This window comes from Scomber scombrus, chromosome 17, assembly GCF_963691925.1.
Source record: "Scomber scombrus chromosome 17, fScoSco1.1, whole genome shotgun sequence".
Lineage (NCBI taxonomy): Eukaryota > Metazoa > Chordata > Actinopteri > Scombriformes > Scombridae > Scomber > Scomber scombrus.
The window spans coordinates 11,381,367-11,395,535 of record NC_084986.1 but is presented as its reverse complement, the minus strand read 5'-3'; the positions used below and the strand labels follow the sequence as shown (position 1 = coordinate 11,395,535).

At 39.9% G+C, this 14,169-nt stretch overlaps 2 protein-coding genes across 2 annotated transcripts; both read right to left on the bottom strand.

Moving 5' to 3' along the window:
* Nucleotides 1–1,283: 1,283 nt before the first annotated feature.
* On the bottom strand, nucleotides 1,284–7,675 carry hsp90aa1.2 (heat shock protein 90, alpha (cytosolic), class A member 1, tandem duplicate 2). Its single transcript, XM_062437211.1, has 11 exons — nucleotides 7,509–7,675; nucleotides 5,225–5,374; nucleotides 4,766–5,132; nucleotides 4,515–4,648; nucleotides 3,923–4,258; nucleotides 3,661–3,826; nucleotides 3,273–3,463; nucleotides 2,702–2,849; nucleotides 2,344–2,612; nucleotides 1,880–2,213; nucleotides 1,284–1,734 (listed from the first exon to the last, which is right to left on the bottom strand). The coding sequence occupies exons 2-11, from the start codon at nucleotides 5,372–5,374 to the stop codon at nucleotides 1,622–1,624; spliced, it is 2,208 nt and encodes a 735-aa protein (XP_062293195.1). The 5' UTR covers nucleotides 7,509–7,675; the 3' UTR covers nucleotides 1,284–1,621.
* A 354-nt stretch (nucleotides 7,676–8,029) lies between these two features.
* hsp90aa1.1 (heat shock protein 90, alpha (cytosolic), class A member 1, tandem duplicate 1) lies at nucleotides 8,030–13,080 on the bottom strand. Its single transcript, XM_062437212.1, has 11 exons — nucleotides 13,043–13,080; nucleotides 11,528–11,677; nucleotides 11,055–11,421; nucleotides 10,807–10,940; nucleotides 10,373–10,678; nucleotides 10,115–10,280; nucleotides 9,761–9,951; nucleotides 9,366–9,513; nucleotides 8,990–9,258; nucleotides 8,548–8,881; nucleotides 8,030–8,431 (listed from the first exon to the last, which is right to left on the bottom strand). Exons 2-11 carry the CDS (start codon nucleotides 11,675–11,677, stop codon nucleotides 8,322–8,324), a joined length of 2,175 nt encoding a protein of 724 aa, XP_062293196.1. The 5' UTR covers nucleotides 13,043–13,080; the 3' UTR covers nucleotides 8,030–8,321.
* Nucleotides 13,081–14,169: the final 1,089 nt, after the last annotated feature.

The window sequence follows — 14,169 nt, the reverse complement described above, 5'->3', positions numbered from 1 at the left end:
ATATAGCAGCACATGAAACATGTTGGACTGGCTCTATTATAGACCCGATCCCAATCACTCTCTTGTCAGTTATCTCTAACTAAATTGTTTATTTTAAATACTAACACTATAATAACAATTCAAGATTCAAGATGTTTATTGTCACTTCGATTATACATGTGTGAAATAATTTGGCTGGGAGACTCCATTACAGTAAGAATAACTAAGTCTGTTCCTTGATGTTGTTGTATATCTCCTACATTCCTCTGTTAAACTTGCATATTAATTTATTGCAGCCATAATTAGGCCTACAGTTTCCTCTTTTTTTTTTTACAGTGACTGTTCCTCAAATTATATTAATTCACCCCAGTCCCCAGGCCTCCAAAAAGTCCAACAAGTATTTCCTGTATTTATCATAAGGCTAATACTGTATGTCCTGGTAATGTATTATGAATGCTTGCTCATTCACTGTCACACTGGCTTAATGGGGCTCTTGAACAGAATGGAGCCACTGTGTTCTCCTTACTAAAACAAGTCAAGTAGTCTGTTGTGAAAAAGGTCCATATGAATTGGTCTTGGATGCTATAAACTCAGTGACCTTTTTGGAATCTCAAAAACATTGCCTTTCTCCTCTTTTCATCATGATAGCACCTCTTTCTTTTACATTTTTTTGTGATACTTGTTTTGTGAGTCTGTGCCCACACTCTTGAGTGAATTGTAAGAGGATATAGGGGGTGATGTCCCTTAAAGAGATCCCCCTTTTCAGGAGTTGATTCATTTAACAGAAAAGAAAAGCAAAAGAAAGCTAGGTCATGTTACTATGGCTACAATCTTAGAAATGTCACAGTACTGTAATGTTTATGATCCATCAAACATGTTTTCCCATTTATGTCCTTGAATGTGTCTTTGGAACCATGAACTGTATATTAGCCAGTTTTTGGGTCAACCATGATGTTCCTGGTCAATTGTGAAGTGCCCTGTCGTGCTTAATGTAGACCCCACCAAAGAATATGTGTCTGATTTATTAAATGTATGCTCATTTCCTCTCAAGGACGTAATTAGTAATTACTTCCTGCTCATCGATCAATTGTCGTTACGCCCCATTCACACCAGTTTGAAGTTAATTACCTACAATTGACACTTATCTTTGACTAGAAATTAAAAACTCTCTTGTCGCAATTAACTACTCAGGGTAACAATAGCCAACTACTTTGTTATAAAATTATCAGATACTGTGTTATATTTCAGCTACTTTAAAGATCTTAGTACAAGTTAACAAATCATGACTGGTTAATAAGGTAAACCTTTATTTTATGGGTCCCACCGTTTCAAATAACAGTATCAATTTTCATATATTTACAGTTCAAGTAAGAACACACAAAGAACATTGGAATGTCAATAAATACAAAACAAATGCATTAATACAACTTAAGATACAAAAATGGACAACTGAACAAAAAAATATAAATGCTAAAAGGAATTAATCTGAACTGCAAATGGTCAGTGCGGGGGGGGGGGTAAAGTGAACTTGGTCAAAAAAGGGGTCGAGGGGCGACATTCCGGGCTCATTTACAACATTAAACTTAGATTTTTTTATTTTTTTATCACACAACTTTACTTTTTTAGCAGGCAATAAAAACATCTAGTCCACTTCCTCCATCCTGGATGTGTCATCATCGTCCCCTTCAAGAGGGGGCATGTCCTCAGTGGGAGCAGAGATAGTCTCATCTGGAGTCAGATCATCTTCATCAATACCTAGAAAAACAGAATGTGGATTGTGAGTCATTAAAGATGTTTTGCAGAGTAAAATTATCCTACTGAATAAGAATATCAGTATAGCATATTCAGACAGTTATAAGCATAGATAAAAATGCTATGACAGCTCTAATAGTATACCCACCAAGACCCAGCTTGATCATTCTGTAGATGCGATTGGAGTGAGTCTGGGGGTCATCCAAGGAGAATCCTGAGGACAGCAGGGCCGTCTCAAAGAGCAGGATGACCAGGTCTTTCACAGACTTATCGTTCTTGTCAGCCTCTGCTTTCTGCCTCAGGGTTTCTACGATGGGATGCTCAGGATTGATTTCAAGGTGCTTTTTAGCGGCCATATAGCCCATAGTGGAATTATCTCTCAGAGCCTGGGCTTTCATAATCCTTTCCATGTTGGCCGTCCAGCCATAAGTACTAGTGACGATGCAGCAGGGTGATGAGACAAGGCGGTTTGAGACGGTGACCTGTGGAGGTGAACAAATATTAATGCCATATTCTACCTTAAAATACCAACACTGGAATTTACACCATTACAAACTTAGTAATGATTATCTCAAGATTATCTAATGTGTCATGGGTAGTTTTTGTGCTCACCTTCTCAACCTTCTTCTCCAAGATGTCCTTCATGATCTTGCAGAGACTTTCAAACTGTGCCTTCTTTTCCTCCTGCTTCTTCTTCTCATCCTCATCCTCAGGCAGCTCCAGGCCTTCCTTGGTGACTGAAACCAGGTTCTTGCCCTCAAACTCCTTCAGCTGCTGGACGCAGTACTCGTCGATGGGCTCGATCATGTAAATGACCTCTAGGCCGGCTTTGCGAAGGCGCTCCACAAAGGCAGAGTTAGCCACCTGGTCCTTGGTCTCACCTGAAGAACAGCAACATCAGCTATCTCAGTTCACTTGATGTTAAAATTCTTTCATTTAAGTTTTGTCAGTTTATAGATAGCATCCTCACCTGTGATGTAGTAGATGTGTTTCTGGCTGTCCTTCATACGTGTCACATAGTCCTTGAGGGAAACCACCTCGTCTCCAGAGGCTGAGGTGTAGTATCGCAGCAGCTCAGACAGCTTCTTCCTGTTCTGAGAATCCTCATGTATGCCAAGCTGTAAAACAAAGAAAACATTCATATAACTGTCTGGCCAACATTATATCCTTGTTAACTAGTGCCTCCAATTAAACAGAAGGTGGCAGTAAATAGCTCCAAACAAGGCTCAAAGCTGCTTTTCATGGGGACAATATGGCCAAAGGATCAGACAGATGGCTACTGCGTACAAGGTCAGAGGAACAAACGATAATCATTAACTAAAATTCCAAACGTTCTTGTAAGGCTTTACATGTGTTAAAGTAAGTCTGTCAACTCCAACCTGCCAGGATTCTGACATTTTTCGAACATTTTTGGCTTAATCTGTATTGACATTTAACGAGTATTACAACTAAAGCATGAGGGCTTAATACACTGTGGCTGCCAAAAGTTTGAGAGTGAGAGAAGATTTTAAGCTTGCACAGTGCAAGGTGAGGGCACAGACCTTGATGTTCTTTGAGAACTGCTCGTAGTACTTCTTGTAGTTGTCCTTGTCCTCAGACAGCTCAGTGAAAAGCTCCAGGCACTTCTTGACCAGGTTCTTGCGGATGACCTTCAGGATCTTGCTCTGCTGCAGCATCTCTCTGGAGATGTTCAGGGGCAGATCCTCAGAGTCCACCACACCCTTGATGAAGTCTGACAGGAAGGATAAAGACAACATGGTCAGCAATTCACCAGAATTAAATTACCGAGATAATATGTTTGATATGTGAATGATATAAACTGATCATTTAATTGAGATTACTTCATTCATTTCTCGAAGCTACACACATGCCACATCTCTGTCTAAGCTCTTAGATTAGTAATAATTCCCCGTTGGGGTTAATACTCACTGAGGTACTCAGGGATGAGCTCATCGCAGTTGTCCATGATGAAGACCCTGCGTACGTATAGCTTGATGTTATTCTTCTTCTTCTTGTTCTCAAAGAGGTCAAAAGGAGCGCGTCGAGGCACAAAGAGCAGGGCGCGGAATTCCAGCTGTCCTTCTACTGAGAAGTGCTGCGGGAAAAAAACATGAGTGAGTCAGTTATTGATCTTGATTATATTACTTGATTTAAATATATCTGCTTTGGACAAAATATGCAAGAGACCAACCTTGACAGCCAGGTGGTCCTCCCAGTCATTGGTAAGACTCTTGTAGAACTCTCCATACTCCTCATTAGTGATGTCATCAGGGTTACGGGTCCACAGAGGTTTGGTCTTGTTCAGCTCCTCCTGATCGATGTACTTCTCCTTGATCTTCTTCTTCTTCTTCTTTTTGTCGCACTTGTCATGGTCATGGTCATGGTCGTGCTCGTCATCGGACCCTATGTCCTCAATCTCAGGCTTCTCCTCATCCTTGTCCTCTTCATCTTCCTTGTCTTTCTCCTTGTCCTTCTCCTCCTCCTCTGCCTCGTCATCACTCACCTCCTTGTCCCGCTCTTTCTCCACCTAAATTAAATTAAGTAATTAGTCACTGACCAAAAAAGAAACCAAAATGCCAGACTCCTGCCACCTGTAGTCCACAACTAAACCATACAGGTGAGAAATTCATCTTTTCGGATTATTCTATTAACATTAACTGATATGATTTAATTCAGAAGTCTACTGTGCAATTTAATGCCATATAACACAAAACTGTTGTGATTTAAAATGCAATTGTCCTATTGAGACACAATATCCATCATCAATTTCAATGAATACTCACAAAGAGAGTGATGGGGTAGCCAATGAACTGTGAGTGCTTCTTCACAATCTCTTTGACCCTTCGCTCCTCTACGTATTCTGTCTGGTCGTCTTTTAGGTGCAGGATGACCCTGGTGCCGCGTCCTATTGGCTCAGCTACATGATGAAAAAAGATGGGTCAGTGCATGTTACATATGACACCTCCTGGTATTCCTTTACCAGTAAAACTTAATTGTTAATTAGCTGCTAAGAAATGTTATTTACATTACTTACAGTTATCTACTTTGACTGTGAATGAGCCTCCTGCAGAGGACTCCCAGGCGTACTGCTCATCATCATTGTGCTTGGTGATGACTGTCACCTTCTCAGCCACCAGGTAGGCAGAGTAGAAACCAACGCCAAACTGCCCAATCATGGAAATGTCGGCTCCAGCCTGCAAAGCCTCCATGAAAGCCTTGGTGCCAGACTTGGCAATAGTTCCCAGGTTGTTGATGAGGTCAGCTTTGGTCATGCCGATACCTGTGTCAATCAGGGTCAGCGTGCGCTCCTCTTTGTTGGGAATGATTTCAATCTTGAGGTCTTTGCCAGAGTCCATCTTGGTTGGGTCAGTAAGACTCTCATAGCGGATTTTGTCCAGGGCCTGTAAAGGAAATTTTTAGGACATATTTAACAAAAATAAATAATTACTGCTAATAAAACACCATAAAACATTAAGGATAGAGACAAACTTACATCTGAAGAGTTGGAGATGAGCTCCCTCAGGAAGATCTCTTTGTTGGAATAGAAAGTGTTGATGATCAGGGACATCAGCTGAGCGATCTCAGCCTGGAATGCAAAGGTTTCAGCCTCTTCCTCCATCACTTGGTCGTGTGATTCAGGCATCTAAGCAGAGGGACAGTGCAAGCTTATCATCATGGAATATACACATATATATAATACGTTAGTCCTATCAGCTAACAGCAAGTTTCTCTAAAGTACAATGTATACAGGCCAACTAAATTATTGAATGAATATTAGAGAGCTATTTCCATTAAGACTGCAATGATTATTTTCCTTATTAGTAAATCTGATTATTATTTTCTTGATGGATTAAATAATTATTTGTCTATAAAACATCATAAAAGTGGTGATAAATGCTCATCACAATTTCACAGAGCCCAAGGTGATGACATCAGATTTCTTGTTTTATCCAGACAAAACTCCCACACCCAAAAATATTTTATTTACTATAATGTAAGTGAAGGAAAAGCGTCAAATTCTCACATTTGAGAAGCTGAAATACAACCTGAAATATAGAACCTGGAATAAAATGCTTGAAAACTGACTTAAACAATTAATCGATGATCAAAATAGCTGCAGGTTCCTTTTCTGTCAATCAACTAATCCATTAATCAAATCATCAATGCAGTGCTTATCTGTATTGCCACAAGAAATAATACAGCACACTTTCATGACACTCAAATTTGATCCAATATCTTAATTTATTCTTAATTTTCTGAAATGAGAGCCTGTGTGTGTGACAATGTTCAGCAAGGTGAGTCACTTCGCTGGCAGACCTACAACAAGCACTGCCAATCACCTTCAGGTAATGAGGGAGTAATAAAAGTGATACCCAACAATATAATGGAAGCAACATCGCCAGTCTCAAACACTTGACACAGTTTATTACATGGCTATTATGTTATACAATAAACTTGTGTATCCTTTAATATGGTCCATAACCTTTACATGCAATTCTTAAAACCCTCACCAAATCATCACTTGACAGTTAACATCCTCGCCAGATATCCAAGGGATATGTGTGCATGTATGGTTTGTGCAGACAGGTGGTGTGACAGACTGTCCGTTCCACCTGTCTATAATCCATCTTTGACAAATAAGACTAACCCCCTGCTTGCAGCTGCCCTTAGAGAAGTTACATAATATATTTTTTATTTATTTCAGGAAAGCTGCAAATACACAAAAATGATAAAGGCAGACAATGCAAAGTTAAAATGGATTTACCATAAATGTCTCACGCATTTAATTTTAATCAAGAGACCTCAGCAGAAATGGAAAACAGCCATTAAAAACTGTCTTCAGCCCACAAATGTGAATAAATGATGACAGTAGGCTAGTAAAACATATAAGTTAACTCTTCTGCCATTATAGACATGATTAGTTATTGGTTGATCAGCACGTGGCTTGAAATGCGTATCAGCATAATGAGCATAAATGACTCCACCTGCCGGTTTCCCAGGCGAAATGCAAGTTTCTAGAAGGTACCAGGAGGGCATCAGGACTCTAGCAGTTTCCATAGAAATCGAAAGCTTATATTCTTGTGAATGATCGTCTGCACTTCACAGATCTTGCGCTGGAAACACTGTGAGGTCCATCGCACGGACACAAAATCTGAGAAAAATATCTGCTTCGGAAATCAGATTAAGGTTCATTAGGAAGGAAGGCCTTAACATAATTCCTGTTTGACAAGTGCACTACCAATTAACCATGTGGTCTTTTTATCTGCTGTCTTTCAGCTTTGAGTAATGCAAGGTTAATGTGGGCAGGATGAGTTGCCAAGATAATCCTGGAAAAGTTTTGAAATGTGCAAATAAGGCTGAAATGCAAAACGAAGATCTATGACTCTGTGGCAACGTTATTTTCTTTATGTAAGTTAGTTTATTGTATGCTTTTAATGCAAATTAAAGGTGATGCACAAATTAAATGTATAGTTATTAAGTGTTATTAAATGTCATGAAATGGCATTGTAGTTATTGCACTGTCAAAATCTATAATTGTAATGAGATGTAACTGGTACAATGCATCTTTTGCCTCCACTAAAATCATCACAATTTACAGCTAGATAGTCAAAAATATTTAATAGTTTTGTTTTAAGACACACATTTAACTGGAAACGGATGTCACCGAGCTTTGTAACAGTTACGCTAACGTAGGCTATTAACCACGGATGCATGTCAAAATATATACATTATATCAGCTGACGTGTACCGTTATAAATACGATGTCATTCATTTACCTTGGTCCTTAATATAGCGAAAACTCCGATTTGAAATATATGGAAGTCGTTTCTGCAGCGTACGGGACCCAGCCACTAACACCTCCAGTAGACACCGGCGGATTCAGGGAAGCTAAACGGAGTTTATAACCTCTTCGAGTGTTCGAGAAATCCCGAGCTGAGCTTCCAGAACCATCTGGAATCTTCCTCGCTACAGCTCGGAGGTGGCCGCTGATAGGCCTGGCGCGCTGTCAATCGTGAGACGTGGACACGCCCCTCATGTAACACTTGGATTGGAGGGGGCGGGGCGGGGCTTAAATGTGACGAGTGAGGAAAGCACGCAGGTCGAGTGTGGAGTGAACCATGCGTTGTGTTCACTGAAAATTCTAGAACATAAAGTAGGAAGTTTATAAATTCGTGTTAATATATAATTATCATGCTCCACTTCCTATAGAATATAATCTTACAACCAATATTATGATATTATACATAAGTATGCAAGGATTACAAAGACTCAAGAGATTGCAGGTCTTATTCGTAAATATATTTTATTACAAATTTGAATGCTTTTCATAAAAAATGTTACAAAAAGACACATATATCAAATTTCCAGTGACTTTATATAACTCCCTTTGGTTTCCAGTAGTGTTACATAAGTAGCTGGTACAATGTACGCTAAACCACACTGTGGGCTACATTCATTTTGTTATCATAATACCCGTTAATATAACTGTTTAAGAAATTAAAGTTGTGTTAGAGTTAAATGTCTGTTTGAAGAAGCAATAACTTACAAAAATAAAAATTAAGAAAGCAGGAAAGAGTTAACTAAGTAGTTTAGTCAACTTCCTCCATTCTTGATGTGTCATCATCTCCTTCCAAAACTGGCATGTCTTCATCAGCAGGCTGAATGAGGTCTTCAACTGCAGAGTCATCATCATCAATGCCTGTGAATGAGAAATGCATTCATTAGTGACATTTTAGCATTTTATTAATGTAAATAATATTCAGACCACTTCCTGTAATGTCTGTAATGCCAACAGTCAGGGAGATGAAAACTTACCAAGACCCAGCTTGATCATTCTGTAGATGCGGTTGGCGTGTGTCTGTGGGTCCTCCAGTGTGAATCCTGAAGACAGCAGGGCAGTCTCGAACAGAAGGATGACCAGGTCCTTCACAGCCTTATCGTTCTTGTCAGCCTCTGCTTTCTGCCTCAGGGTCTCAATGATGGGGTGGACAGGATTGATCTCAAGGTGCTTCTTAGCTGTCATGTAGCCCATTGTGGAGTTATCTCTCAGAGCCTGAGACTTCATGATCCTTTCCATGTTGGCCGTCCAGCCATAAGTACTAGTGACGATGCAGCAAGGGGAAGAGACAAGGCGGTTGGAGACGGTGACCTGTCAAAAATGAATATTTGTGTTATTGTTATAATCAAAACACAACAAATCCAACTTTATTAGTGTATTCATATTGGATAAAAATAATATATTATTGAGTAATATTACCTTTTCAATCTTCTTGTCAAGGATGTCCTTCATGATCTTGCAAAGGTTCTCAAATGTATTTTTGAGTTCCTCCTGCTTCTTCTTCTCATCCTCATCCTCAGGCAGCTCCAGGCCTTCCTTGGTGACTGAAACCAGGTTCTTGCCATCATACTCCTTCAGCTGCTGGACGCAGTACTCATCAATGGGCTCGATCATGTAAATGACCTCTAGGCCGGCTTTGCGAAGGCGCTCCACAAAGGCAGAGTTAGCCACCTGGTCCTTGGTCTCACCTGTCAGCATAATTTAAATTTCATTGGATCAATATCTTCATTACTAAATAACTTTTTGAGAAAACATTTAGCAAAAGTCTGAGAAGCAAAAAAAAAATGAAACTAACCTGTGATGTAGTAGATGTGTTTCTGGTTTTCCTTCATACGTGAAACATATTCCTTCAGGGAAACCACCTCGTCTCCAGAGGCTGAGGTGTAGTATCGCAGCAGCTCAGACAGCTTCTTCCTGTTCTGAGAATCCTCATGGATGCCAAGCTGTAAAATGAAGAAAACATTCGTACAACTGTCAGCAACATGCAATTGCAAACAAAGTTGCTGTTGACATTTAATTCCAACAATTACATTATATCCTTGTTAACTAGTGCCTCCATTTAAACAGAAGATGGCAGTAAAGAGCTCCAAACAAGGCTAAATATTTAAAGTGAACCCAAATCTGAAATTCTAATCTTTCATCTGAAAGAATCAGGGTTAAATAAGAGGGAACTCAGGTGTATGAACTGACCTTAATGTTCTTTGAGAACTGCTCGTAGTACTTCTTGTAGTTGTCCTTGTCCTCAGACAGCTCAGTGAAAAGCTCCATGCACTTCTTGACCAGGTTCTTGCGGATGACCTTCAGGATCTTGCTCTGCTGCAGCATCTCTCTGGAGATGTTCAGGGGCAGATCCTCAGAGTCGACCACACCCTTGATGAAGTCTGACAGGAGACAATGAAGTCACACTTGTCAGCCATACACAGGATAAATGTAAAAACTCAATAATCTTATTAATAATGAGAGTGCATTAAATATATGGTCATTTATAGTTTCAAGGCAATTAATATCTTAACAATTCTCTTACGTATAAAATGGATTACTCACTGAGGTAATCTGGAATAAGCTCCTCGCAGTTGTCCATGATGAAGACCCTGCGCACGTACAGCTTGATGTTGTTTCTCTTTTTCTTGTTTTCAAAGAGGTCAAATGCAGCCCTCCTGGGCACAAAGAGCAAGGCACGAAACTCCAGCTGACCCTCCACTGAGAAATGCTGCAGAAAAAAGAGAGAGTTAGGAAATTAGAAGCTTTAAAATATGACGTTCTGCAAAGAGAGTTGGGTAATCATCAATAAATTTAGCTTACCTTGACAGCCAAGTGGTCCTCCCAGTCGTTGGTGAGACTCTTGTAGAACTCTCCATACTCCTCGTTGGTGATGTCATCAGGGTTACGGGTCCAGATGGGCTTGGTCTTGTTCAGCTCCTGAGCATCAATGTACTTTTCCTTGACCTTCTTCTTCCTCTTGTTCTTGCTTTCCTTTGTGTCCTCATCCTCATCAGAGCCTACATCTTCAATCTTAGGTTTGTCCTTGTCCTCAGCAGCATCTTTCTCAACTTCCTCCTCCTTATCTGCATCATCAAAGTCCACTTCTTTCTCCCTTGTCTTCTCCACCTTAAATATATATAATATATGAACAGGGATTGAGGATTTTTTGTGTTAAAGCATGCCAATAACATTGGTTGTTATTAGGTTTTAAGTTGGCAAATTCTTATTGCTAATGGGTGTTTATAAGGACTTACGTAAAGTGTAATAGGGTAGCCAATGAATTGTGAGTGCTTCTTCACGACTTCCTTGACGCGCTTCTCCTCACAGTATTCTGTCTGATCTTCTTTGAGATGTAGGATCACTTTTGTGCCTCTGCCAATGGACTCTCCTAAAAGTAGCAATACAATCAATCATGATAGTGTTGCCAAATAATTAATCAAACTGTATTCATCATGTCAAATATTGATTTGAGTGCTATAGTAATGAGTAGAATAAAACTTACCGGTGTCAATTTTGACTGTGAATGAGCCTCCAGCTGCAGACTCCCACACATACTGCTCGTCATCATTGTGCTTGGTGATAACTGTCACCTTCTCAGCCACCAGGTAGGCAGAGTAGAAACCAACACCAAACTGACCGATCATGGAGATGTCAGCTCCAGCCTGCAGAGCCTCCATGAAAGCCTTGGTGCCAGACTTGGCAATAGTTCCCAGGTTGTTGATCAGGTCAGCCTTGGTCATGCCAATACCTGTGTCAACCAGGGTCAGGGTGCGAGCATGCAGGTCTGGCGTGACTTCAATTTTCAGGTCCTTGCAGGACTCAAGTCTGCTAGGGTCTGTCAAGCTCTCGTATCTAATTTTGTCCAAGGCCTGTCAGAAAAGGATTCAGGTGTTAAAAGTGCTATTTGTCTGTTTACATTATGAGGGAACATAGGGGAGAAAGTGCTCAATTAAACTATTTATTTAGTTTACTTACATCTGAGGAGTTAGAGATGAGTTCTCTGAGGAAGATCTCTTTGTTTGAGTAGAAGGTGTTGATAATGAGGGACATCAGCTGAGCAATCTCAGCCTGGAAGGCAAAGGTCTCCATGTCCTCCTCCATGGTGTGTCCAGCGCTCTCAGGCATCTAAAGAGAAGCACATTTCATGTTATGTTTTTGGTTTTGAACAAGGGGTCTTTGCACACCTGTACACCGACAGCTGAGTCTGAGATAACGCAATGACATCAATTGGCTTGTGATTCTGTGTGTTAAATGCAGGCTTTTTTTTCATTTTCTGTGAGAAAGACTTGATGTAGGTAAACTGAATAAATGTATATGTGTTGACAGTATGTAGGAGCCAATTCTTGTTTTGAGCAAATGTTTAATGTTTTTATCATGAAAGGTTAAACAAAGATAAAGGATAAATGTTATAAGTATTAGCTAAGCTTTTATAATTTCTTGTACTTCTATTGTGCGCTGCGTGGGCATTTCATGCAACAACATTTTACCATATGTACTTGTACGCATATGTGACTAATAAAATCTCTTGAATCTCCCAATCTGAATTAATAATAATCTGTAATATATTTCAACATACAATTTTGCTCTAAAATAAAGTTTAAATTTATGCACCATGCTTTTTGGAATTGAGTTTTTGCTTTCATGTTATATTTGAACACTATTTTCCACCCTTGATATAGAGAGCCATATGGCTGAAGAGGGGAGTGGGGGGATGTTGCAATTATGGGACAAGACCAGCACATGTTCTCTCTGTCAATCAAAAGGCTTGCCAGTTGGGGAATGGGTGGAGTTCTGATCCTTTTCCCAACCCCCAGTGGCTTCAACATGTGTCATTTGACACCTTTATGTTAAAGGAAGGAATAGTGAGATACAAATCAAAGATGGAAGAAAAATGTGATTTGGTGTTTAACTGTAATACATCAATTATCTGCTGATTCTATTCATGAATGTGTATGTATTTAAAAGAGAACAGGTCTGACCATAGTCCTCAGTAAAACACATTTGTGACCAAATAGGCCCTATAAAGATTTGGATCCATATTATTCCATTGCATTAAAACACTACCTTTTTTTACTCTTTCTTTTTAAATATTTTTCTATGCCAAGATGTGAATCACCTATGTCTATATTTGTGCCAACCGGCTTCGCTTCTCATTCGCCATTGCTCTCACACCCAGGGTCACCCTCCATGCCATGTGCTCCTTGCATGCATGTTAGTCTTACAAAGATGGCAAAGGGAATATTCTGTCACACTACTGACTAACTGAGATCAAACATCTGAATTAAATATACTTTAATTTATGTTTGAGCTGTATCATTGAATTTTTTTAATGTAATCTATGAAATAGTGAATATTTGTGCCTCTCTTCCTATGTTATTATCATTCAGGCATCCAATTTACAATGAATTTTACTAATGCAATAATAATTGTTTCTTTTAAATTGCAATGCCGACACAGTGCTGTATTTGATTTGAGGTGTTCCAATCTTACCTTAAATTTATATTCAGTCTTCTGCCACTTCTTGAGGATAGTCGTCAAATGGGTCAATGACCTTGTCTTCTCTTCTTAAAAAGCTCCAAATCAGCGCTTTGCTGCTGCTGCTGCAGTCAGTAAGTCTCTCTTGGCGTGTTCAAGTGAGTGTCCTTTGACTCTATGCAGACCCCTCGAAACGTCAGTGTCTTTTTATACCTAAGGGGTAGTTTCTAGAAGTTCCCATTCAGAAGCTTCCAGAAGATACGTTCACTACAGTAAGGGGGGGTGCTAAAAAAGCCCAGAAAGGGGGTTGGCGAATGAAACACCAGAGCCCTAAATTTTATGTGCCCTTATAGGGCTGCGGAGTCACAAGGAGTGCTTGTCACTCAGGATGAGAGCTTTCCTGATAGCTTGTCTGGCTATTAGGCCCTATACTCCTCTGCAAGCGTCACAGCTGTGCATTGCATGTGCTATCAGCTGCTGTCGAGGTGTCCCATTGGACACACACAGACCATAGGGATTCCTATAGACAGCAGGCCCATGTCTTTTTTTGGCTGGAGAGATTGGGGTGATACTACACGTTTCACATATTTAAAGCAGTTTGAGAGACTGGTACAACTCATGCAGAATGATGTTCCAGGGTTAAAGGCCCAAAATTGCAAACGCTTGGACTCTAAAATGTCTAGATTTATATTGTGAGATAATCAGCAGCCCTGATAATCTGATGGCCACTGGGAGGGAAAGTAAAGTTGAGCAATATAGGTTCTCTGGGACTTGTAATTTTGAACTCTGAAAAGTCAAACAATCTTCTTGGGTATCACGTGTTAGAACAGGGAAACCTTGGGAATGCTTTTAAACAGTGAATAATAACTACACATCATTATGATTAGTAAGTTTGTAAAATATACGTTTCTGAGAGCTTTGAGAACCACGGCCAAAAGGAAGGTTGCAGACTCACAAACACACACAGCATTGATCGACCCCCTCACTGTCCATAAGATTTGCTATGTAGCATAAAGAACCTCAATATGAGACTACATTGTAAATACATCTTTTGTAAGATAGAAGACTAGAATTCTCTAGTCCAATGTAGCTGTTAGTGCCTTCAGTTGACCACAGGATGGCAGTGTATTACACTTGCCACA